Source organism: Trachemys scripta, chromosome 5, assembly GCF_013100865.1.
Source record: "Trachemys scripta elegans isolate TJP31775 chromosome 5, CAS_Tse_1.0, whole genome shotgun sequence".
NCBI lineage: Eukaryota > Metazoa > Chordata > Testudines > Emydidae > Trachemys > Trachemys scripta.
The window spans coordinates 16123525-16148536 of NC_048302.1; the positions used below are offsets into that span (position 1 = coordinate 16123525).

Below are 25012 nucleotides of genomic sequence, written 5' to 3' on the forward strand. Positions count from 1 at the left end.
AGTAAACACTTTTTAAACAAAAACTTACTACTCTCTGCTCAATATGCACATGTGTGGGAGATTCTCCATTTATGTGCGTTCCTACCAGTCTCCCCTTCCCCGGCAGTGAAGAAAAGGAAAAGATACGTGGATTGGCTTTGTTACTTTGAGTCTTCCCCTAACAGGTGGTAAACCCACCACCATTTCATTTTAATGACTAACACACCCACACGTTCCCTTCCCTGAAAGTGTCCTGCTAACTTTTTCTTATTCTTAGATAATTACTAAAGGCCCAAATTCTGCAGCCAGATGTAAACTCTCCATTCAGTGGAGTTACTCTGGAGTTACACCAGGGTAATCAAGTGTAGAATCTGCCCCAAAGTAATCAATTTCATAGGGCTGGTTGAAATTTTTCCATCAAAACTGTATTTCAGTGGAAAATTGGGTTTTTGTCAAAATGAAATTGTTCGCCAACCGTGTCCTTTCTGCAGAAAATCTAGACTTTTCCTCAAAAAACTAAACTCCCCAAAGCCAAACAGTTTTGATTTGGAAATGCTGGTTTTTCAACCTGCTCTATAATTTGAGCTGTATTTATTTTACATTATGAAAAGTCATTGAATCAAGATCATCGGTAGTTTAGCTCCATCCCCTTTAGGAATGGAATGAAAGCTCCTCCGAGTTCTGCTGGGGTTTTTGTCTAGCCATCTCTACCTGTAGCTATTTCTTTACTATCCTGAACTTTTAAGGTGAATTCAGCCCCTGCAGAGGGCCAGACCTAGGCCAGTCCGCCATTTAAGTCACACTTAAGCCCTATGACCTGATCCTTCAACAAAGACTGGACAGGTGGATTCCAGCTGCCATTGGCTTCAATGGGGCTCTGCAGGGATCCAAACAATCGGAGTCCGTTGCTGAATTGGGCACATAGGTAGGTAAGCTGAGGCAAAGGCCTCTGCAGAGGGTGAATTTCACCGTTAGTGCATAAGCAGTAAAATAAACCTACAGCCAGTAAAATCTGCCTGAATTTATGATGTTCTGATCAGACATGAGCCAGAGTCTTCACTCAGACTAAGTTCAGACAAGGTTCCCCTTGTCAGTGAGAAACGGTGAGAAAAGCAGCTTTCTAAATATTATACACAGTATTTTATGGAAGCACTACAAATAAAAACAACACCCTCTTGGTCCCCGTTGGGCAGAAGAAACGTTCACATTTTAACCCAGTGCTGTTTGTTCCCGTGGTCACAGCTGCTCAGACCATACCACACTGAGATGTAGCCCAGCCCCACCCACGCTGCGTTGGGATGCGTTTTCTATTTTCGCTTTGGTGCAGGTGGGCGACCTCAGTACCACAACAAGGTGGGCATCTGCTGACCACCACTGTCTGTTTCACCGCCTTTTCAGTTGTCTAGTTTTTCCCAAACCAGGCCTCACCTTTACCTGCTTTCCAAACGGGAAGAAGTGCCTATCCGTAAGGAAGGGCCAGTATGTTTGTGCTCTCTTCTTCCACTAACTGATTCCAAGTCCAGCTGCCATGAAACCAGCTGGTAATTCTTCCTCACTTCACAATCAAGTTACCCCTGTCCAACAACAAGGCAATAAAAACCAATTGAAACCTGAGACAAGTGCAGTCTAGTGGTCTGATTGCAGGAGTAGGAGCCTGAGTACTAACCCTGACTGACCTGTCACCCTGGAGAAGTCGTCTCCCCAGCTGTATAATGGGGATAATACAACCTACCTGACAGTGGCCTTGTGAGGATTAGGATATTTCTAAGATGAATGGGACAGGGGCTGAGGAGAGAGACCTCTCTAGTACAAACTTAGCAGTCGGCCTTTCTTTACACATACATTGGTGTTTTCAGATTTGATCAGATAGGTCCTTGGTTTTTGCTCTGCTCTTAAACACCTGCCCTCAGAGCCCTTTGGCAATACGTCTGTGACTGTACATGGAAAATGAACTTGTCAAAAAAAATGTAATGAGGTCATGGGTTAAATCTCGTGACCACACCAGCCCACCTGCCATGTAACGAGGGCAGGGCTACACCTGATCTGTTTGATACTCGGAGGCTTCAGACGGGCTTTCGGAAAAGCTCAGAAAGTTTTCCTGGTACTCGGAGCAAACGATCTCAAATCTGTAGTGTCTGAACTCCACGGCAAAGGTGCCGAAGTAGCAGAGGAAGCACATCACCAAGCCCCACTGGATCCTGGCTGCATGCATATGGATCCCCTGTGCCATCAGGATGAAGTCTGGAGAAGAGCTGTCAAGGAGAACATGTCGGAGCAGCCTTAGTCCTGGATGAGAGCAGGTAGAGCAGCTCTGGGTTGTTTTTCAAATGCGCAAGGTGATAAAATCTTGCCTTCCTTTTACACTGAAATATAATCCACTGGATAGTGGCAACCAATGTGCAATTAAAAAAGGTATTTAATAGAGAATCAGGGACAGGGTGAATGTCAACTATCTAGTTCAGCAGGAAACTGGACGAACCAGGGACATTTGCAAGCCTGTTACATGTGGCAACACTTTCATGTGGATAATGAACATGCTTCTATTTCCACTAAAACTGTGCTTAGCTCTTGCACTACACTGTTCACCTGTACATCTCAAAGCATTTGACAAAGAAGGGGAAGTATCATCCCAATGATGAAAAGGGCACAGAGAGGCAGGGCCGCCGAGAGCGGGTTTAGGCCCCGGTGAAAAAAAATTTCGCGCCCCCCCCCCCATCATGAGACTGCAGTGTCATACTGTCAAAGCGCAGAAGCGAATGTTCGTATAGAGTTGGAAATACTCGGAAAACAATCGACAAATAATGATACTACCGAGAAAGACAAAAACATATGCAACATAGTCGGGCCCTGGGCCCCCTTCCGGACCGACGGACCCCGGTAATTTGTACCGGCTTCCCCCCCCCTCGTCTGCCCTGCAGAGAGCTAAAGTCACTTGCTCAAGGCCAAACAGCCACTCAGTGGCAGAGCTGGGAACAGAAGCCACTTTTGGGTCCCAGTTGAGTGTCCTAGCCACAGACCATGCTGCCTCTCAATGAGAACAGGATCAGTCCCATTCTGGGCTAAGACTAAACCCACTTATTTCTCCTACCACCCTTTCCAGATCCTCTGCAAAACCAACCCTTTTGGGGAAGCCTGGAAACACTGACCTACACCAGTAAAAAGACCATCACTTGCCCATTATGCTGAAGAAGAAACAACATAGTCTGAGATCAAACCTTCCTCCGAGTCTCCTAAGGCTTTTTGCGTTGTCTGCCTACTTGGACTCAACTCCGTGGGACAGGGACTGCATCTTTGTCTGGATCTCATGCTTGCCAAGCTAGGGTGACCAGATGAGAGGAAGAAAATATCGAGACACATGGGTGGGGGGGGAAGGGGAGAGTCCACCGGCAGAGCAAAAACAAACAAACAAAAAACAGTGCTGCCGGCAGAGCGAAATATTGGGACAAATTGCGTCCCGACCAAAGATCGGTCGGGACGGGGGACAAACGCCTAAATATCGTCTGGTCACCCTATGCCGAGCACGCTGCTGGCATTTAACAAACACTGACCTCACACTCCACTGTTACTCTTTTGTCTTATCTACGGTATTAAAACTACCATGCTGGGGACCCAGTTCCAACACAAACTTCCCTAACATGGTTAAAACACTTCACAGGGCTGGAACATGGTTAAAACAAGATTCAGCTCCTTCCTGCAGTCCGAGACCTGGCTAAACTGGGGGACCTCCACGCTGTAACCGGGTCCCTCAACGCAGTGTAGATGTGACCTTTGACTCTGTTACAGGACCCACTTATCCAGCTACCTTTTCTAGAAGATTGTTGTTTAACCTGCACCCTGAGAAGAAAGGATCACACACATTTATAGCTAAAAAAACGAACAGTCTCCCACATAGCTTCATGCTCAGGATTGGATTTATCACAAAACAGGCCATTAGAATCTGCTCCTGCCGTATAGTGCTCCTGTGCAAATGACCTAGGACAGGTTACCATCTCTCCGTGTCATAGAATAGCAGGGTTGGAAGGGACCTCAGGAGGTCACCTAGTCCAACCCCCTGCTCAAAGCAGGACCAAGCCCCATACAGATTTTTTACCCTAGTTCCCTAAATGGCCCCCTTTAGGACTGAATTCACAACCCTGGGTTTAGCAAGCCTATGCTCAAACCACTGAGCTATCCCACCCTCGCCTGTAAAACAGGGATAACAATATTAACCTACCTCAGGGGGTAAACGTGAGGCTAAATTAATTAGTGGCCATAAAATGTTTTGAGCTCCTAGAACAGACAGTGCTATAAAGGGGGAAAGCAGTTTTATACCATACATTACTTTTTAAATCCCCTCCTTCCATGATAAGCAGGCATATTATTCTAGGTGCCTGCAGGTCCAGCAAGCAAGGCAAAAGGATACAAAGGACCACACACAGGGTTATAGTGGCTGACAAGACGACTCTTGGAATCCCAGCTTTTCTTCCTTCATTCTTTAGGTTTATTTTGAGTGTCAAGGCAGCCTGAATCCAGCAGGCCAGGGTCCCAAAACCGAACGTCAGGGAGGTGCCGACATTATGGATTTCTTCATCGCTGGAGAGCTACAAAGAAAAAGGAACTTGTGATTGCTTTGATACATCCCAAAGAAAAAAACATCTATACAAGTCCTCAGTGTGATCCTACTTTCGGGAAGAAGGAGTGTAATATTAAAGAAGAATCATCTGTTGCAAAATACACAGCCAATGCTGCTTTCCTACCCCAGTTGCAACATAAAACAACATAGGCATATGGGAGGTCCAGCTGTTTATAACCTAGCTGCTGCTGCAAGCAGAATATCCTCCCAAACCAAAGAGCAGTGGACCAAGTGATGTCCTGCAAACATCCCCGCCAGCTCTCTGGCAAGGCCGCCGGAAAAAACCATCAAGGGATTTTTCCTGCAGAAAATCCTTTGCTGGTTCTCCACCGTGGCCAGTGCATGCTGGGACAATTCTTTGGGCTTTGGTCACTGGACATGAACACTGACGCTCATAGTCCTGCAATGAATGAGCTCCGTGCAGGTGGAGCCCCACTGACTTCAAAGGAGTTCCATTAGGACACAATTACTCTGAAACCTGTCATTAGGACACAGGCATCCTCTTGGTCTGAGCTTGCAGGACTGGGACTGTAGTTACATACTAGCTATCCAGTCACAGTGACTTAATTTAGGGGAGGCCGTCACCTGGGAAGTAACAAGCAAGACAAGGGCATCACAAGCCTGGCTTGGACTCTGACAAAGGGAAGCTTTTTGGGTGAGATTCTCAAAGCCACCTAAGGGATTTGGACACACAATTCCCATTCCAATCAAAAGGAGAGGTGTGTCCAATTTGTCTGGGAAGCTTTGAAAATCTCAGATTTTATCTATAAATAAGAATTCACCTAGAAAAAAGCAACCCTGTTGGGAGTGTCTGCTGCTACTTCACCATGATGAGAGCAAGTCAAATGCACCCTTTGTCAGTGAAGTCAATGGAGGCTCACCGGAAGTGATTTGGGACCATGACCCTGTCTGATTCAGACTCTGAGGGCAAATGATACAGACAGCCTTGTGGCTTTTGTTCAAAAAGGCAGGGGCAGACCCTTTGTTTAAGCACCTTGCACACTTTGGAAGCAGGTATAAATAATAGATTCACTTGGTCTTGTCTTTCAGTTTTCCAGCTTGTCCTTGACACAGCTAGTGAAATTCACTCCACTCACAAAACACCTGAGTATTACAGGGCTCTATGTAGGTGGAGTGCAGGGAGCTGAAAGCCATCCATCCACCCCTAGCCCAGGGGCAGGGAGTGGGACTGCCACTCAGCCAGCAACGAGTTTAGACTTGAAATTAGATGAAGGAATGAAGTTTTGGAATGGCCTTCCAAGGGAAGACGAGGGGCAAAATAACCTAACTGGTTTCAAGACTGAGCTTGCTAAGTGTATAGAGGGGATGGTATGATGAGACTGCCTACAATGGCATCTGCTAGTAACAAATATTTCCAATGGCCGGAGATGGGACACTCGATGCGGAGGGCTTTGAGTTACTACAGAGAATTCTTTCCCTGGTGTCTGGCTGGTGGGTCTTGCCCTGTGCTCAGGGTCTAACTGATCGCCATATTTGGGGTCGGGAAGGAATTTCCCTCTAGGTCAGATTAGCAGAGACCATGGAAGGGTTTCACCTTCCTCTGCAGCGTGGGGCACGGGTCACTTGCAGGTTTAAACTATGATAAATGGTGGATTCTCTGTAACTTGAAGTCTTTAAATCATGATGTGAGGACTTCAGTAACTCAACCAGAGGCTAGGGGTCTACTACAGGCATGGGAGGGTGAGGTTCTGTGGCCTGCGATGTGCAGGAGGCCTGACTACATGATCATGATGGTCCCTTCTGGCCTCAAAGTCTGAGAGTCGTTACACCAGCCTATGACCTGGAATAGCAGCAACAGCCCCTCTGCGCTGGTTGCACGTGGTACAAGATCCATGTGCAATGGTGAATCCATGGCCTGGCCTCAGACCTCTCTTACCTGCCCTCAGCACTGCCTTCTACATTATGTGGGACCATTTCCATAGTACACACGTCCCTTTGCATGGCTGCACAGCCTCCTCTCCTCCCTCCCTCTATCTATATCTATATTCATTCTCAGCTGACACAACCCCGCCATTACTAAAATGTCAGAAAAATCAACAAGAAATTAGCTCTTGGATGAAGACCGCCTGTCTCAAGCTGAAGTGATAGCGGTTTGAAAGGGGAAATGCTTAGAAGAGCTGGCCTAGACATTGTCTCCACCTTCCACTGAAGGTACACAGTCCCCATTGTCCTGTTTGACTCCTCCATAAGCCTGGATTACCAGGTAGCATCAGTTTCTAGAAACGCCTGTTTTCACCTCCAGCTTGCAAGGAAACCTCATCCCTTCCTGCCAGACAGAGACCTGGCCACAGGGATCCATGCATTTGTTCTCTCCAGCCTGGATCACTGTAACTCACTGGACCTGGAGCTGGATGGGAAGACAATGCCCAGGCCCTAGCTGGTTCAGGATGTAACTGCCCAACTTCTCCATGGCTCAAGCCACTGTGAGCACATCAGCCCTCTGCTCAAGTCCCTCCACTGGCTCCAGTCAGCTTCCCAGGCCAGCTTAAGGCTTTGGTCCTAATTTCCAAAGCAATTAATGGATCAAGCCCCAGAGTTACATTAGAGACCGAATTTCCATCTGTGAACCACCGTCATATCTGAGCTTCTCTGGGACAACCCAGATCATAAAGCCCAGGATAAAGCATGGGAGAGACAAGTCACTCTCTGTCAAATGGATCTGGCTATGGAACAATCCTCCAGAGACGGCCAGGCAATTCCTGATTCTGACCACCTCTAGGAAAAGCTGTGAAACCTTCCTCTTTGAGAAATCCTTTCCACCATAATAATGACAATCTTAACACTGACCCCTCTTTTACTCAACACACACTAAGCAACCAAAACAAACAAACAAAAGGAGGAGGGGAATTAATAAAATCTAAAATAATAAAAAGCCTACCCCCAGAAAAGTGTTTACCCCCAAAAAGAAGAGCCAGAGATTCTATGCAGTCCACTAAGGATCTGGCTACTGCTATCATGTGGAAGGCATACAGATACTATGGTAATGGGTGGAAATAGAAAACAGATAGATGGTGTGAGCCAACAAGGGACCACGTTACCTTTGCTGTGGTAGCTTTTAGTGCGTTAAGCTCTCTCTCAACATCCCCCAGAGAACAGATCTTGTCCAGAGACACTAACTGTGACGGAAACCCTCTTGGGAGCTGCCACCCGATGTGCAAAAACTACCTCTGCTCCTTTGTGTTCTCTTCCACCCCTCTATATATCTTTTGCATAAGGCGGGAACCCTTTGTCCCTCTGGATTTCCACCCCCCCCCTCACTGGAAAAGCACCAGGTTAAAGATGGATTCCAGTTCAGGTGATTTGATCACATGTCACTGCAAGACTTCATTACTCACTTGCCAGCACACACATATACAGGAAGACTCACAGGTAAATACAGCCATCTGCAGACAATGGGAGTCATTAAGATTCCAAACCATCCTTAATGGCCCACACTTTACATAATTACAATAGGCCCTCAGAGTTATGTTTTATATTTCTAGTTTTAGATACAAGAGTGGTGCATTTCTACAAATAGGATGATCACGCTCAGTAGATTATGAGCTTTGTAATGATACCTTACAAGAGACCTTTTGCATGAAGCATATCCCAGTTACATTATATTCACTTATATTTTTATAAAACCATATAGACTGCACAACGTCACACTAACGCAAACCATTTTGTGGTGTTCCCACTAAGCAATAAGGAAGCAAGGGCATGTACTAATTGCTTCTTGGCTCTCTATGAGCTAAGATCAAGCGTAGTACCTGGTCTAACATTGACACGCCTTGGTAGTGGTTTGGCACAAGACCAAAGAAGGGCGCTGTTAACCAGCAAGGTGTGGCTTTATTAAACCAGAATATATAGCCTACAGTGATTTACTGTAACAGCTCTAAAGAACCAGCCTTCGCTAGTTCAGGAAAATACTGGAAAGAAGGAAGGAGACCTTTGAGATTTGGTTTCCTAAAGCCAGCCCACCTCTGGCAGCTTCCCCTTCACACAGCTGGACAAGCATCGGGCTACCTCTTACAACTTGGGGGTTCACAGGCAAAACCAAGGCCGCAAGCTGCTAGACAGGAGAATTGGGCGGTGATGTCAATGAAGCTACATCGAACTGGTGAACACCAGCTGAGAATCTGGCCTAAAGTATCTGATTGGCTCATCCTTAATAAAAAGTCAGACTGGAACATGTTACAAGCAAACACATGATTACTGCCAACAGCTCACACACTGAGCTTGTTTCAATTTTTTTTTTTTTTTTTTTATAAAGAAAACCGACATATTCTTCCAGTTCAATAAAACTAATGGGCCAAATTCTCTGCTGTCATGATACCACTGACTTCTATAGAGCTGTGCCTGCAGAGAATTTGGCCCAGCATAATTTCTCATACTTGAGCAGCAGTTACCAGTCAGAGCTGCATTGCTAGCAACCCCATAGGGGGAGATTTTCAAAGACACATAGGGGATTTAGGAACACAACCTCCATTGACTTTAAATACTTTTGAAAACTTCCCCCTAAGATTTCATGTTTACCTAAGGCTGGGTCTACACTACCCGCCTGAATCGGCGGGTAGAAATCGACCTCTCGGGGATCGATTTATTGCGTCCCGTCGGGACGCGACAATCGATCCCCGAATCGACGCTCTTACTCCACCAGCGGAGGTGGTAGTAAGCGCCGTCGACAGAAAGCCGCAGAAGTCGATTTTGCCGCCGTCCCTACAGCGGGGTAAGTCGGCTGCGATACGTCGAATTCAGCTACGCTATTCACGTAGCTGAATTTGCGTATCTTAAATCGACCCCCCCCCCCTGTAGTGTAGATGTAGCCTGAGAGACAAGCAGACATATGAGTACAGTGGACACATTCCCACACTAGAGCAAGCTTGTGGTGTCTCAAAATGACAGCTGACAGCCTGTTTGTAACAATAACACACGCAGAACAGACTCAGAATTGAAAGAACTACAGCCCGGGCAATGACTCACTGCAGGAAATCTCTTCAGTGTTTATATATAAAAGTCCCTCTTGTGGCCAGTCTAAGGATAGGCAGGAGGTAAAACACCGACATACATTCTAATCATAGGTTTCGAGTAGCAGCCGTGTTAGTTTGTATCCGCAAAAAGAACAGGAGTACTTGTGGCACCTTAGAGACTAACAAATTTATTTGAGCATAAGCTTTCGTGGGCTACAGCCCACTTCATCAGATGCATTGAATGGAACATATAGTGAGGAGATATATATACATACAGAGAACATGAAAAGGTGGAAGTTGCCACACCAACTCTAAGAGGCTAATTAATTAAGATGAGCTATTATCAGCAGGAGAAAAAAAACTTTTGTAGTGATAATCAAGATGGCCCATTTCAGACAGTTGACAAGGCCCTGTGTTGGCAGCCCTGCCTGCTGTTAACTTAGAAGTGTGTGCAAGCTCCCAGGGCTGGCCACCCTCCAGTGCAGTCCCCACGTCTAGGCACTTGTCTGTCAAGCCCAGTGCCTGCCCAGGGGTAAGGCAGGCTCCCAGCTGCTGTTGGGTGCCAGGAGATGGAACACCAGGTGTCACAGATTCAAATTTTAAATTTTATTAGGAATAATCAATCATCAGTGCTTCTAATGGCAGTTGCCACCTTCCCTTTGCCACCAGGGAAGCAATTTAAGAGGCAGTAGCAGGCCCAGGTAGTGGGCAGGAGGGTATGAGGAGGCCGAAAGCGTGGTCAGCCATGCTAGCAGCTGTACTCCTGCCATGGGCAGCTCCAGGAGCAGAGAGATCCGTTTCTCACAGCAGGTAGGGCTGATCGATAATGGATGCAACTCTCATGACATGCCCATGGAAATCCAGAAAAGAATGACATGTTAGTTACCAATAAGCTAGAGGGAGGGGGAAGTGGGAGTGGGGTACCTGAAAGTTGCCAAGTAAGGTCATTCCAAATGAGGTCAAGCATAACGCAATCAGTCCGATGACATTCAGCCAGGGGTTTAGCACCTTTGGCTTCAGCTGTATAAAGCGGAGAACAGCAACGACAAGTGCTGAAAAAGGAAACAAAATGCCAGACGCACAGTTAAAAACCCACACAGCACAAATCTAGTGGGTGGGATTTCTAAAAGCACTTAACCCTGCTCCTGGTAAAACTCGCATGAGATGCCATGGGAGCAGAGGTAGGCCAGTGCTAAGTGCTTTTGAACATTCCACCTTGCATTTAATTGCAGAAGATGCAATAGCACAGTAAGTAACTTAGGTAATTCCTTCTTTTCCCTCCATGCCCCATTATTTATTGCTGTCACTTATTGCATCTTGTCTAAAACCTAGACAGAAACTGTACTGGATAAGGACTGTGTCTTTATTATTGGTCTGTAAAGCATTTGACACAGGTTGGACATTATGTACATCACTGATGATAATAGGATTTGCGTGAATTTTTATTCCATTAGCTACATTTGTGATGAGTTCGATTGGATTTGCGTGAATTTTTATTCCATTAGCTACATTTGTGATGAGTTCAATTTGATGATACAACCTCCTCCAGAACCACACAGCAGGGACCCGATCGGAAGCTTGGATCAGGCCCTCTCCCTTCACATTGTTTTATAAAATGAACATTTGAAAAGCGTCCTTGCAAATGTGGGGCACACAACAGGGACAGCACAGAAAGCTTCTTCTCACTGCCCTACCAACGTATTACAATTCTGACCTAGAAGGATCAGCCTTTAGAGGTGAGAGTACAGGTCACTTTGCAGAATTGTCTACTAAGACTGCTAGCAAGGGGAAAAACAAGGACAAGTAGGTGGGAACCTGTCCGCTGGGAACTGGACTAAGTCTTCCATGCTCCTTGCCCATAGCACAAGGCATTTTAGGTAGCTAATGCTGCATTTCATACAGGACTCAAGATCATCAATGTCATTCTCAGCACACTCCTAACCAGATCAGCACCAGGCAGACTGAGGCAGGGAACTGCCACTTGTAAGCGAGAAGTCAGTTTCCTAATGGGAAAGGAGCTAAAGGAGACATGATAGCTTTAAGAAGTCACAGAATCTCCTTCCTGAACTAGGAATGGTGACTGGCAGCAAGGCATGGGGAAGAAGAATTAACACATCTAGACAAACCCAAATAGGAATTATGGGAGTCTAAGGGACTGAGGTGCCTAAATTCAAATGAAATCCAATGGGAGTGGGACACAACATTTCCCTTATGTTTCTTTTGAAAATCCACTTTAAATGTTCTTCAGCCTCCTGCACATACAACCTTGTTGTACAACAGGGGTCGGCAACCTTTCAGAAGTAGTGTGCCGAGTCTTCATTTATTCACTCTAATTTAAGGTTTCACGTGCCAGTAATACATTTCAACATTTTTAGAAGGTCTCTCTCTCTAAGTCTATAACAGGGATCGGCAACCTTTGGCACCCGCCTCGACAGAGTAAGCATCTTGGCGGGCTGGGCCAGTTTGTTTACCTGCCGCGTCCGCAGGTTCGGCCGATCGCAGCTCCCACTGGCCGCGGATCGCCACTCTGGGCCAATGGGGGCTGCGGGAAGTGGCGCGGGCCGAGGGATGTGCTGGCCGCCACTTCCCAGAGCCCCCATTGGCCTGGAGCGGCGAACCGCGGCCAGTGGGAGCCACGATCGGCCGAACCTGCAGATGCGGCAGGCAAACAAACCGGCCTGGCCCACCAGGGTGCTTACCCTGGTGAGCTGCGTGCCAAAGGTTGCCAATCCCTGGTCTATAATATATAACTAAACTATTGTTGTATGTAAAGTAAATAAGATTTTTAAAATGTTTAAGAAGCTTCATATAAAATTAAATTAAAATCAGAGCCTCCCAGACCGGTGGCCAGGACCCAGGCAGTGCGAGTGCCACTGAAAATCAACTCGTGCCATAGGTTGCCTACCACTGTTGTACGACTGCATGGTTTGACTAGATCTTCTGTTTTAACAGATATCCATCAAGAATGAAATTCACCTCAGCACAAAGGGCCCAGGATCTGCCTTATAGTCCCTCTTAAGCCCTATTTTAAGGTTTTATGTGGTGCATAAGACCTTGTTCATGCTCTCTGTGCTAAGGTGAATTTCTCTCCTAAGTAGGTTCCATTGATTTAGTTCGGTACATTAAAATATATTCATTCAGCATTAGTATTTTTTTTTTAAATAATAGGTCAGATTTTTTGATATAAGACAGATGACAGGAGATAGAGTCCTCCAACTCTAGGTCACAGGTTGAAAACTAAACCACATCAGTAGGGACACAAAATAATAACCACTTGGTGGACAGTCATGTAAAAATGAACTGCTGATCTCAGTCCAGCTCTCCTGGAGCACCGTCCATTTCACAGGTGGAATTTTGCTAGCAGCCTCTGTAGAGAGACCAAGAATCAAGCAGACATCCAGAATGAGAACTGGGCTACTGAATCTATTAATGAATTCAGTCCAAACTGGCAAATAGTTCCAGCTACATTTTTTTTTTTAAATGAAGAATTTGGTTTTGTTTTGTTTTTGGGGGGGCGGGGGGAGAGAGGGAAATTTTTAGAAAAATGTTGATTTAATTGACCCTAAAAAATTTTTTTAGTTTTTTCATTTTGATGAGAAAAACTAAAAACATTAAGTTAAGGTTCAAAATGAACCAATTTTTCAGTTCAGCCACTGAACCGAAAAATGAATGATTTGTTCACTTCTGTTCAGCACAAGCTCCACTCTCACCCCTACAGATCATGCCTGAGACATAGGGGTAGGGCAGTGTTGGGATGATGGCATTGCTGATGTTCATACTGGACCTGGTCCGTGCATACAGGATTTGGTCCTAAGCCATTGAAATCAATGAGAGTTTTGTTATGGATTTCAGTGGGATCAGGATCAGGTATAAAATGAAAGTTTCCATGGATTTCAGTTCAGCATGTTGCCCAAGCATTACATTTACCAGGTATTATCCTGAAAGGGTTCCATTATATCTGTTTGACTTGATGCAGAGAAAATGTTTTCTTTAAAGTAGGCTCTAATGAGTTTCACCCTGGACAAAATGCCAACATCAGCAGCCCTCCAGTCAACGCATAGGCATGACTTTTTCATCTTAATTATTTACACTTTCTGTTTTGTAACTCCAACATAATGTGACAGTCTATTTTGGAGGACTACATCAGCCATTATATTGGTGCTTAAATTACACAATCTTCATCTTCACAATGCACCCCAAGGCAGTAATATGGTGAAATGAACTGCCTTTCCGTGCTGGTGCTTCATTATTGTCAGAGTATATGGGAGAGGGAGAATCCTAGCTCATTCACAAGTGATGTGAATGTAAATGTTCAATTATGTTTTGAATCAATCTGTTTAAGAGATAAAGAATCTTAAAATGTTAATTTCAATACACACATTGATCCTGTTCTTAGGATTTTGCCACTGATTTCAATGGAAGACAAATTGGGCATGTCAAGGCTGCTTCCCCACTTTGAACTTTAGGGTACAAATGTGGGGGCCTGCATGAAAACTTCTAAGCTTAACTACCAGCTTAGGTCTGGTTTGCTGCCACCATCCCAAAGCTAATTCCCTTCCCTGGGTAGCCTTGAGAGACCTTCACCAATTCCCTGGTGAATACAGATCCAAACCCCTTGGATCTAAAACAAGGAGAAATTAACCATTCCCCTCCTTCCTCCCACCAACTCCTGGTGGATCAAGATCCAAACCCCTTGGATCTTAAAACAAGGAAAAATTAACCATCCCCCCTCCTTCCTCCCACCAACTCCTGGTGGATCAAGATCCAACCCCCTTGGATCTAAAAACAAGGAAAAATCAATCAGGTTCTTAAAAAGAAGACTTTTAATTAAAGAAAAAGGTAAAAATCCTCTCTGTAAAATCAGGATGGAAAAATAACTTTACAGGGTAATCAAACTTAAAGAGCTCAGAGGACCCCCCTCTAGCCTTAGGTTCAAAGTACAGCAAACAGAGATAAACACTCTAGTAAAAGGTACATTTACAAGTTGAGAAAACAAAGATAAAAACTAACACGCCTTGCCTGGCTGTTTACTTACAAGTTTGAAATATGAGAGACTTGTTCAGAAAGATTTGGAGAACCTGGATTGATGTCTGGTCCCTCTCAGTCCCAAGAGCGAACAATTTCCCAAAACAAAGAGCACAAACAAAAGCCTTCCCGCTACCAAGATTTGAAAGTATCTTGTCCCCTTATTGGTCCTTTGGGTCAGATGCCAGCCAGGTTACCTGAGCTTCTTAACCCTTTACAGGGAAAAGGATTTTGGAGTCTCTGGCCAGGAGGGATTTTATAGTACTGTACACAGGACAACTGTTACCCTTCCCTTTATAGTTATGACAGGGCACTATCCAACTATGTGGTACAAACTAACAAGATCTACTGGGCCGACATTTTCAAAAGTGACTAGTGATTTTGGGTATCTCAGTTTTTGGATGACAGTTGAGACACCTTCAAGGTGCCAGATTTTCAAAGATGGGCCCTCAGAACTTTCTGAAAACACGTCTCAAACTAGACACCCAAAAATGTGAGTAATCCCAAAATCACTAGTCACTTTTGAAAATTTCGGCAATTGATGTTTTTATCAGTGATTAAGAGTATTCAAAAATAAGGCAGCAAGGGACCAAGAGAAAAACAGCAATGTTCTCAACAACAAAAAATGTTGCTTCTCCATATCAAAATGGAGAGATGCACATTGATGGTATCCTTTGCTGAGCACTGATGTTAATTATTTTTGCATGTACCAGATGGTACTACCCCAGATGAAAGAACATAAAGCAGCACTGAACCTTGTAGTGTCTCTGAGCTAAAACTAGTAAATCCCAATCTCATTAATTATTTCTTAGAATCATGGGAGAGAGGGGGGAGGGGAGATATAGATGATAAAGGATTAGCATTAAGAGCTAGATGTGATCTGAAAGAGGGAAAATATTTTGGTAATTAACTATAAGCTTCAAAACTAAGTAGAGCTGGTCAGGAATTTTCTTCTTAATCTTTTTTCAATAGAAAATGCTGATTCATCCAAACCAAAACAGTTTGCAGGAAAGGCTTGGTTTTGATGATTTTTCAACGAAAAACAAAACTGAAAAAAGTTTTCAAATTTTTCAAATATTTTGTTTGCAAAATTTTAAATGAGAAATTCTGGTTTTGTTTTGACTTTTCACTTTGAAATGTAAGATAATTATATTTGTAGTAAAAATTAAAAAAGTTGAAATCGCAATGAAATTATGGAAACAAAATGGTTTCAATTGACCCAAACCAAGATTTTGATTTTTCATCCCAATTCAGGGCAGATTTTTCCGCCCCCCAATATCTCAGAAGTGCTTACAGCATGAGAAAGCCATTTCCTGCCCACCTCTAGAACCAAACATGCATAGCTGTCTCGTGGAATGCTCAGATAGGGCTATAAGAAGGCTGGAAAATATAACTCATTTTGTGGATCGAAGTGTTGAGCACTCAGCCTCTGAAAATCAGGCCCCTTTGAGATGTCTCAAATAGAACATCCAGAAAGTTGCCCACAGTCACTAGTCACTTTAGAAAATCTAAGCCCTATATGTACATATTCCAGCTGATTCTGTCAGTCTGCAATGACATTACTATAGATAGTGCTGGATTTGAAGTCAACGGCAAAATTCCAGGGACTGGACTCCATGAATGTATTGAAATGAGTATCCCAAGATCCTCCATGTTTTACTCAGGCAGATTAAAAAAAAATTGAACATTTCATTAATTTCCCCTCAAGAATGAACGAAGGGCCCTCCTACCCTAAAATTCTGGCAATAATGGTGCAATAGGACATGATAGGCAGTATATTTTATGGGGGATATTACTCCATGGTTGGGGGGGTGGAGGGGTGTTGAAGGGAACGAGGCTGAAGGCCAGGTAATCTGAGCACCTGAACAGTGGCTGAAGTGGACATCTGACACAGCCTGACAAAGGCAGTATGTTTCAGGGGGAATATTCTGCTGCTGATGTTGTGTAGCTTTTTATCCCTGCATCCATCTCTGAAGTGACCAGTTACAGAGCTGGTCAACATTTTTAACTGAAAAAACAGCCTTTTCAAAGAATGAACTTTCAGTTTCAGTATGGTTAAGGTCAATAATGGTACAAGCTGGAAGTAGCCCTCATAAGCATCCAATGTAACAGACATTCAGCCTGCTCAAACGAGCTCTGCTTTATCCCGATAGGGTAATGCCCATAGGCATCATAATACATTTGTTGTTGTTGATTTCCAGCCTTGGGGTTGCATAGCTATAGTTTTCATTGCAATACTGGGTGAGGTTCAAAGAGAAAATGCTGACGACATGTAGCAGGTTTTAGCCTCAACACTTTGTTCGTTCGTTCTTTCATTACAACTGCATAAATAACTTTCACTCATTCTCATACACATAAGATCAAATCATGAAATTGGCTGCACGCAGGCCGACTCCTGCACCCACACAGCAACCCGTGGACTTTAATGGGGTTTTGTGTGGGTGCAAAGTCTACAGATCTGATTGTAGGAGTGGGGCTTTAAATTTCAGTACCTCAACAGGGAGATGTGTATTTACTCATGTCAAACACACTGGAATCTGACAAGAAGTTTCCTACATACATATTGTTATATTTGGCTTTGAGGGCAGAGACTGCAATTGCATGTATAGAATTGTATTTAGCTTTCTCTGTGTGTGTCAGGCCTTGTTATGACCAAGGACCACAGATAGTGTAAAATAGTGCAGTTCCATCAAGTCAGCGGAGGCAGACTGATTTATACTAGCTGAGGTTCTGGTCCAATATATATCCATAAATATCAGTGTGTATAGATGTTGATATTCCCCTACTACTTTCAACTTTCACTCCATCTTAATACACGTATTAGTAATTCAGGGTACAGTACATTAGTAATAATACTACTTAGCTGTTATATAGCGCTTTTCATCAGTATTTCTCTTAATAAAGGAGGTGAGTATCATTACTGAGGCACAGGGAGGTGAAGTGACTTGCCCAAGGACACACAGCAGGCTCGTGGTAGAGCTGGGTGTTGCAATTTACCCCCAAGCCTTAACTCTGCCTTGGAATGATACAATGAAATAACCATATGATGATGATTAAGGCATTATAGTGTTTGTGGTTAAACTTATTTTTAAAGTCATTAGATTCCCCCTATCACCACCTTTACAATGTCACTCCAGGGCAGAGTTAAGGCTGTTTGGATGCCCTAACTATACCTTTCCATCCTTAACATCTTTTAAGTGTCACCTGAACTCTGATTTTCCGGGGTTTGGGAGAAGATTTGCTGTACTTTTTATATTTAACAAATGGTTCCCTGCTTTAAGTGCAAAACTCAGCTCAGCCTCGACTCCGGAACTCTGAGTGGTGCTTCCATAATATACGCAGCCACATTGGCAAAGACAGACTCAGTAACAACAGTGGAGCACTAACTCAGTATTATCATTTTGATTCATTTGTCGACGTAGCTTCAGGAGAAAATACTTACGGTATCTCAGGCATAACAAAAAGTTTTATTGACAAAAACAATGAAACATTTTTTCAAGCATTATAACCATCAAGTATTCCTCCCAACTACGTTGGTTAGAAGCTTCACCCTATCAGAAGCAAGCTGTGAACTTCCATATTTTTATTAATGGAATTTTTTTTAAAAACCCTCAGAAATAACGTTTTGTCAAATGCAATGACCGATTACACAATGTTTCCATGCAGGATTTTATAGTAGCAATAAACAAAAAATATTATTCCATGCATCGAAAACACAGTCATACAGACTTAAGGCTAAGGTGTGATGATAAAAGAAGAGAATAAAATGGAAAGTATGAAGATCAAACATATCCAGCTTTGTTCTGTCTTTTTACAAATAGTTACAAAATAATACTAGCTTCATACTAGCAGCACCTCTTTAAAAGGTTTCAAATAATCAGCTTTAACAGCAACATCTACTGGATTTTACTCGTGTTCCAATGACTTGTTAAAGTGAATTAAGAGAGACAAAAAAAAAAAAATTCCCCATGCGGTTCCTACCTAGAAATGCTGCCATGTTCATGACTTGGCTAAATACACAGCTTGCAGGGGGTGCATCACCTGCAATACTTCAAAAATATAAAGTGTATCATTGTAACTCTACTAAGACAGCTAAAGAGAGAAAGAAAGAAATAACACCCATCGATCAGAATGATACGTGGGGAATGGGAGGGGGGGAGGAGACCCAGTTACCTTATGTAAGGGGGACTTTTGGAACCAGGTTTCCTAAATGACATAAAAACACAGGAGCCAGAATTAAAGATTTTGCTGTTTTGTGTCTCTAATAATATTTGTTAGAAGTTACTGATTTAAAAACAAAACAACAACAACCACTACCACCTCTTACCGATCTGGCACGTTTAATGGAATAATTTTGTTATCTTCCACAGCTATAAAATATCTGTCAAAAGAGGAAAGAAGCAGTTTAGAAAACACAAACAATACCAATATAAGACCAAGACAACCATGTTTTTTAATTTAGAAATTCATTTGGGACCCAATTCAGGAAAGCACAAGTGTCTAATATCCATTCATATTCAAGAAAGCATTCAAACATGGGCTTCATTTTAAGTATGTGCTAAAATCACATTGAAATCAGTCACACTTACTTAGCTTTAAGCATGTGCTGAAGTCTTCTATGGATTTGGGCCTTGATTAGTAATGATAATCAAAGCCCCTTGTTTTCCTGAAAGCAATTCTTTTCTACCACAGACTACAACACTGTTTGCTACCAGCTGACACGACTGATATCAATGCTCAAGCTATTGTCTAAAGGAAAATATGGCTGTCCAGTCTTTGTCTTCTGCTTCCGCAGCAGAGAGCCATTAATGGGAGGAAGCATGAAAGCAGTCTAGAGGACACCTTTGGGGATAGGTTTTGTACCTTTTGGTCCCATAGATCATATAATGTAATTGAAATGCAAACAGGCAGTACCATTGTGGGTACTGTGACCGGATAACTAAGGTTCCCGTCTATCTAATTATAGGATAATTGCCATTTAGCCTTATTTTATTTCTATAGTGTTGATGGCTTGTAATTTAAAGATCACCTTAAGGCAAGAGTTCTCATAATGACCACCTGCCCCACTGAATGATATCCCCTCAATATACTGTATCCTGTATAAGCCACTTTCCACCTTTCAAAGTAGCTCTTCTCTCTTTTTTTACATCCAGGGTGAAATCCTGGCCCCACTGAAGTTAATGGGAGTTGTCACTGACTTTAATGGAGAGAGAATTCTACCTCAGATGTTTTCCACATGCTGCAGTAATACAAGTGCGAGATGTGGAAGAGCTGATAAGAGATGAGCCCTTATTTTCTGACTCCAGTCATCTGACATGGGGCAAGATTAAAAAGGTTAATTCCCTGTCACGTGATAGAGGTCAGGATCCAGCGGTTACTGTTACAACTGCGACCACAACGTACATACTCGATAGTCAGGATATCATTAACGCAAGGTTCCCGAACCGTGGCCAACAGTGAATTCCTGCAGGTCTGTGGAGAGCTGGTCGCTTCTCCTCATTTCCAGCTGCTAAATCACATTTTTTAAAAGAAGTTAAGGTACATAATGACTCTCTTAATATTATTTTATTATTATGTGTGAGATGGCCCACGCACCTGTACAGGTGAGTTTGGAGCCATAAAATGCCCCTTTACTTCTCTGGGTACATCCCCTGCATTGCAGGCCACACTGCGTGAGGGGAGAGAAGCTGCTCTGGGCTGCTGCTCCCAGTCCCACACAATGAGTGAGGAGTGGATGGGCCAGGGTATGGGGCGGGTGGCAACTTACCAACACAGAGGACGAAAGAAGTCGTGCCAGGAAAAGGAGCAAGGGGGAAGCAGGGACCAAAATGTGTCTGCTAATCATGGGTTGGTCACTGCTCTGCTCCTGGGCAATGCAGCTCCATCCTGTCCCTTGCTGAAGGCAGATCACCAGCTGCCAATCCAGCCCGATGAAAGCAGTTGCTGGAGTTGCCTCAGTGGGCGCTGAGAGGTCAGTGAGCAACTCTCTCTATTCAGATGTGGTCCGTTCTACTGCAACATTTGGGAATGCCTGATTTACCTCAGTCCCCCCCCACACACATACCCCAAAACCCAAGCAGAAGATCACTTACACAATCCATAGCCCAGCTGAAGTGAACAGGGTGAACACAAGAGGTAAAAACATCCACACGCTGCATTTCTTCCCATCCATGCCTGCTAGAAACAAAGACAATAAAGTGTAATGCAAAACAAAGACAACAGAGGTAAGAGCTACTGGAGACATCGCGTCCTTCCCCCCTCGAACATGTAAAACAAGTCTGACTAGGGTATGTGAAACTGAGAACCTGGTAATGCAGAATGATCACTATTGCTCCTGGCTCATGCAGAGTGATCCTGGTACTCTAAGAGAAACCCCCCTGCAATTCAGGGAGAGCACTTGTGCAGTAAGGGACTATTCAATGCATGGAAGGGTCACAGACTCTGGCCCTGATGACCATCAGCCCAGGAATGAAAAGCAGTCTATAATCCTTGTTAAAATATTAGTTACATTTCCCCAGGCCCCCATAGGGAGGTATTATTTTCATTTTGCAAAAAGGAGAAACCGAGGCACAGAAAAATCACATCGGAGGGAGATTTTCAAATAGGAATTTAGTAGCAGGCATTTTTTAAAGCCTCTCCCTGAGTGATCAGCCCAAGAATACACTGCTGGGATAGAGCCCAACAGCGCTAGCTCCCAGTTCTCTGCTCTAACCAGCAGGCCACACTCTCCCTTAAAAATGGCAACCTAGCTTCCCATCAAAACATGCTTGTTACTAAAACCCACAGGTGCTTTCTTAGTGATGCCCACAGCTCAAATAAAGATTGCCAAGCCAGAGAACTTCCCCCAAATAATTCCTGGTGAGTGAGTGCTCTTTCTCCCCACCTCCCTAGTTCTCATCCTCAGCTCACACACTGTGCGCAGCAACCAACTAATCTGAGCACTCGGCTGAATTCAAAGGTTCTGCATTCAAGTGCTGCCATCCTGAAGTCGTTGAGACTAGGAATTGTTAAGAAACTGAATTCTTGACATTTAGATTTAAAGAAGCTATATGTGGGTGCGCAGATTCTTGATAAATTAAAACAGGCAGAACAGCTCAATTCCACAGGGAAACACTCTGCGGAGGAAAACATGCAAGATGAAGACTTGAAATAACAGGACAGGAATGGGGGCTTGCTATTGCTCCAATGTATGTCATTTAGAAATGCTAATATATGTCACAAAGCTCTTGAAATATGTACATACTCATTCTGTGTGTGTGTGTGTAGTTGTCTATTACATGCACATTTCCTTCAAGCTTGAATAAAGACTAAGAGATGCAAATTGGAAAAAATAAGGCTAAAACATCAACTTTCCTTTCAGTAGGATACCAGCACCTCTTTCACTCCCTCCTGTCTTCCCACCACTCACTCACTACCAGTTGTTGAGTTGATATTTCTTTGGAAGACTGAGGATCACCCAGTATCTCAGTGATGATCTGAGGCAGATTTTAGGATCACTGATTTATTGGCTGAGTTTGCCATCAGCTTGATGGCATTTCTTTGTCTGTCATGTGATAATTTTTGAACATCAAATCCAATCAATTCCAAAATCTCAGAGAATGTCATAGGCATCAATGGCCAGAACCGTCTTGATTTGGGGGGAAAGCAGAAAACCAAAAGGGGGAAGATGGGGGACACATGAAGCCCCTGCTATCCGATTAGCAGAGGCACAGCTTTGAGAGAGGTTTGTTCGATAGACAACTGACAACTAGCTGATGGCACCTATTAATGCCTTCCAGCATAACAATACCCCAGCTCATCTCTACTTATCCTCCCAATAGAGTTTACTATGTTGACATCCTGAATGACTTATCTCCCAGACTAACAGTGGGGAGGGGAAGAAGGCTTGGAGGGAATGCGGGTATACACACAGCCCTGGGCATGGCAGAGAGAATGGGGGACCCTGGAATGGGGGGTCAAAGATGCTGATGCAGGGAAGGTAAGAAAGGGGGCACACAGAGCCCCTGCCATGGGCGGGAGACTAGAGGACCCAGGAATTGGGGGCATACAGAACCCTTGGCAGGGAGGCTCTCAACAGAAGAGGATGGGAAGGTGGCACACAGGCTGCTTGTGAGGGGGATGGGAGGAAGGCAAAGAGTCCCTGGTGCATGCCATAATCTCAGCCTACCTAAGCTATGAAGTATGCAACCCCCTCAGTTAGGGCTAGATTGTAATATTACGGTCTGCTTTGACTAAGGGGCAATGTGTAGCCACGCTGCTCCAGAACTAGCCTCAGGAGACATTACCATGATTCCTTCCTGGGTTCCCTTTGCTCCAGGGAGGAAATAACCCCATAACCCTAGCAAGTTACTTCCTCCTCAGCTGTGTCATGTGGGAGGCTGCTCTTCCTGTTGCACTGTGACCTGCAATGCAGGTAGCCTACAAAGGCAGTAAGGGGACTGCTTGCATCCCGTGACCCCCGTGTCACAGTCCTGCCCATAGCTGATGACAGGCAGTAACGAAGTAAAGACAGCATTGATGCTGCTGCTGTGATCTAGCCTGGCTCCATTCTCTATCCGCTCTCTGCAGCTGGCTCCTGTTCTGTTGTGTGTGAGGCAGAGACAGGGAGAGCCCATGGGAAGGGCGGCACTGCACTGTAAGATGCATGGCAGCTTCGCACTCTCTGCTGAAGCTCAGCCCCCAATACTCTGCTCTGCCCTATGGGTATCCGGGCCTCAGCTCCCATCTTTCACTCCCCAACCCAGCAGAAGCTGGGATCAATCAACCTCTGAGGAACAGGGTGAATGTTTCACATAACTCTACCCCACTTCGCCCCAGCCCCAGCTGGTTAAGGAGCAGTGTGGATAGATGACTGGACAAAATATTACACTCCTCCATGGGCAAAAGGATAGGGATTGCATCATCACTCTTCAAGGCTGGAGGTGGATAGCAGGCAGTATCAGGCATGACTAGGACATAGAGGACCCACAAAGGTAGAAAACAAAATGAGAACACCTGTAGATTCATTGGGCCCATCTGTACCATGAAACTAACCATGTTTATGCATAGTTGGGGGATCAACATGTTATAACAGGGTTTGGTGCTGTCTGCATGGATGACACCAAACTGCCCTGTAACAACAAAGTTAAAAACACAAACAACCCAGGCTTTAGCCTAGGGCTAGATGCTCTTTCACACATTGTGACCACCCAGCGTTATAGCCATCCACACAGGCAGCACTGAACCATGTTACAACATGGTTAGTCCCCAAGGACCAGGGCCGGCTCTGGCCCGTGGGGGGGGAGGGGGAGAGCGGCCGGAGTCCCGGGGAGAGGGCGGCGAGCCCCGGTGGGGGCTCCGCTCTCCCCCCGGCGGCCGGGGGGAGGGTGGCCAGAGCCCTGGGAGGAGGGCGGCGAGCCCCGGCCGGGGCTCCGCTCTCCCCTCGGCGGCCAGAGCGCAGGGGGCAGGGTGGCGAGAGGGCGGCGAGCCCCAGCCAGGGCTCGCCGCTCTCCCCCTGGCAGCCGGGGGGAGGGCGCCAGGGGGGAGGGCGGCGAGCCCGGCCATGGCCCCGCTCTCCCCGGGGGCCGGAGCACCGCGCCGCCCCCCTCCAGGTGCCGCCCCAAGCACAAGCTTGGTGGGCTGGTGCCTGGAGCCGGCCCTGCCAAGGACATTAAACATCAGTATTTAAAAGCAATCAGTTTCATAGCATAACCAAGTCCCTTGCATACCAAGTAGAGAGAGGTGTTATTTAGGACTACATTGGAACTGGAAGTAATGTGACACAGTTAAGAAAAGGAAACTTCTGCGTGTCTTATCACAAAAATCTCGTTGCTAGAGAGATCTACTAGGGAGTTGAAGAGAGTCCCTAAGGAAGCAACGGAAACCCCAGTCTCAGGAAACACAAAACTATCTGGACAAAGCATTAGTAAACGTATAGTTGGGAAACGTACATGAGGATGGACTAGACATAGAACTTTTCCATCTGTAATTTTTATTGCTCCATTTCCACAAACACCCCATGAAGAATTCTGTAGTGCAGTTCTAGCTCACAGCCTCTGCTGAAGCAAGCTGCAGATCTGTCTGGGACGCAGTTCTCTCATTTTTCCCCCCTGCGGCCCACAAGAAAAAGGCGACATCCAGGAGCATTAGTGGAAGTTGTCACTCCAGTATCTAGACACACTCACTCGTAGTGACAAGAGTCAGTCCCACTGTGCTGCTGGCTCACCTACAACAAAGCTCCGTCCATGCCAGCGTTTGATGTATCAATGTGTACCAAAGGTTGGCTCAATGCTGCGAGACCATGGCAATGGATTTCCTCATTCCTTCCTCGCGGTTAGAAAGCAGGTGGATACATGCCATATCCTATCCACACACCCATCACTGCCAAGTCTCCTGTAACTACTGCTTACATTTCTTTACTCTGTTTGTTCCAAATGTTCCTTGTAAC

At 44.9% G+C, this 25012-nt stretch overlaps 1 protein-coding gene across 6 annotated transcripts in view; it reads right to left on the reverse strand.

Annotated features, from left to right (window-relative positions):
• Positions 1 to 130: 130 nt before the first annotated feature.
• TMEM150C (transmembrane protein 150C) overlaps positions 131 to 25012 on the reverse strand; it is a 37406-nt gene continuing 12524 nt past the window's right edge. For 4 of the 6 annotated variants that reach the window (XM_034772915.1, XM_034772917.1, XM_034772920.1 and 1 more), the window contains 7 exons: positions 20679 to 20763; positions 18914 to 18967; positions 18760 to 18792; positions 18568 to 18635; positions 10486 to 10613; positions 4382 to 4559; positions 131 to 2220 (listed from right to left, as the gene is read on the reverse strand). In XM_034772915.1, the coding sequence (XP_034628806.1) occupies positions 2012 to 2220; positions 4382 to 4559; positions 10486 to 10613; positions 18568 to 18635; positions 18760 to 18792; positions 18914 to 18967; positions 20679 to 20758 (750 nt within the window). In that variant the 5' untranslated portion in view covers positions 20759 to 20763 and the 3' untranslated portion in view covers positions 131 to 2011. The remainder of the gene's footprint in view (positions 2221 to 4381; positions 4560 to 10485; positions 10614 to 18567; positions 18636 to 18759; positions 18793 to 18913; positions 18968 to 20678; positions 20764 to 25012) is intronic. The other 2 variants (XM_034772916.1, XM_034772918.1) reach the window with 1 other exon arrangement.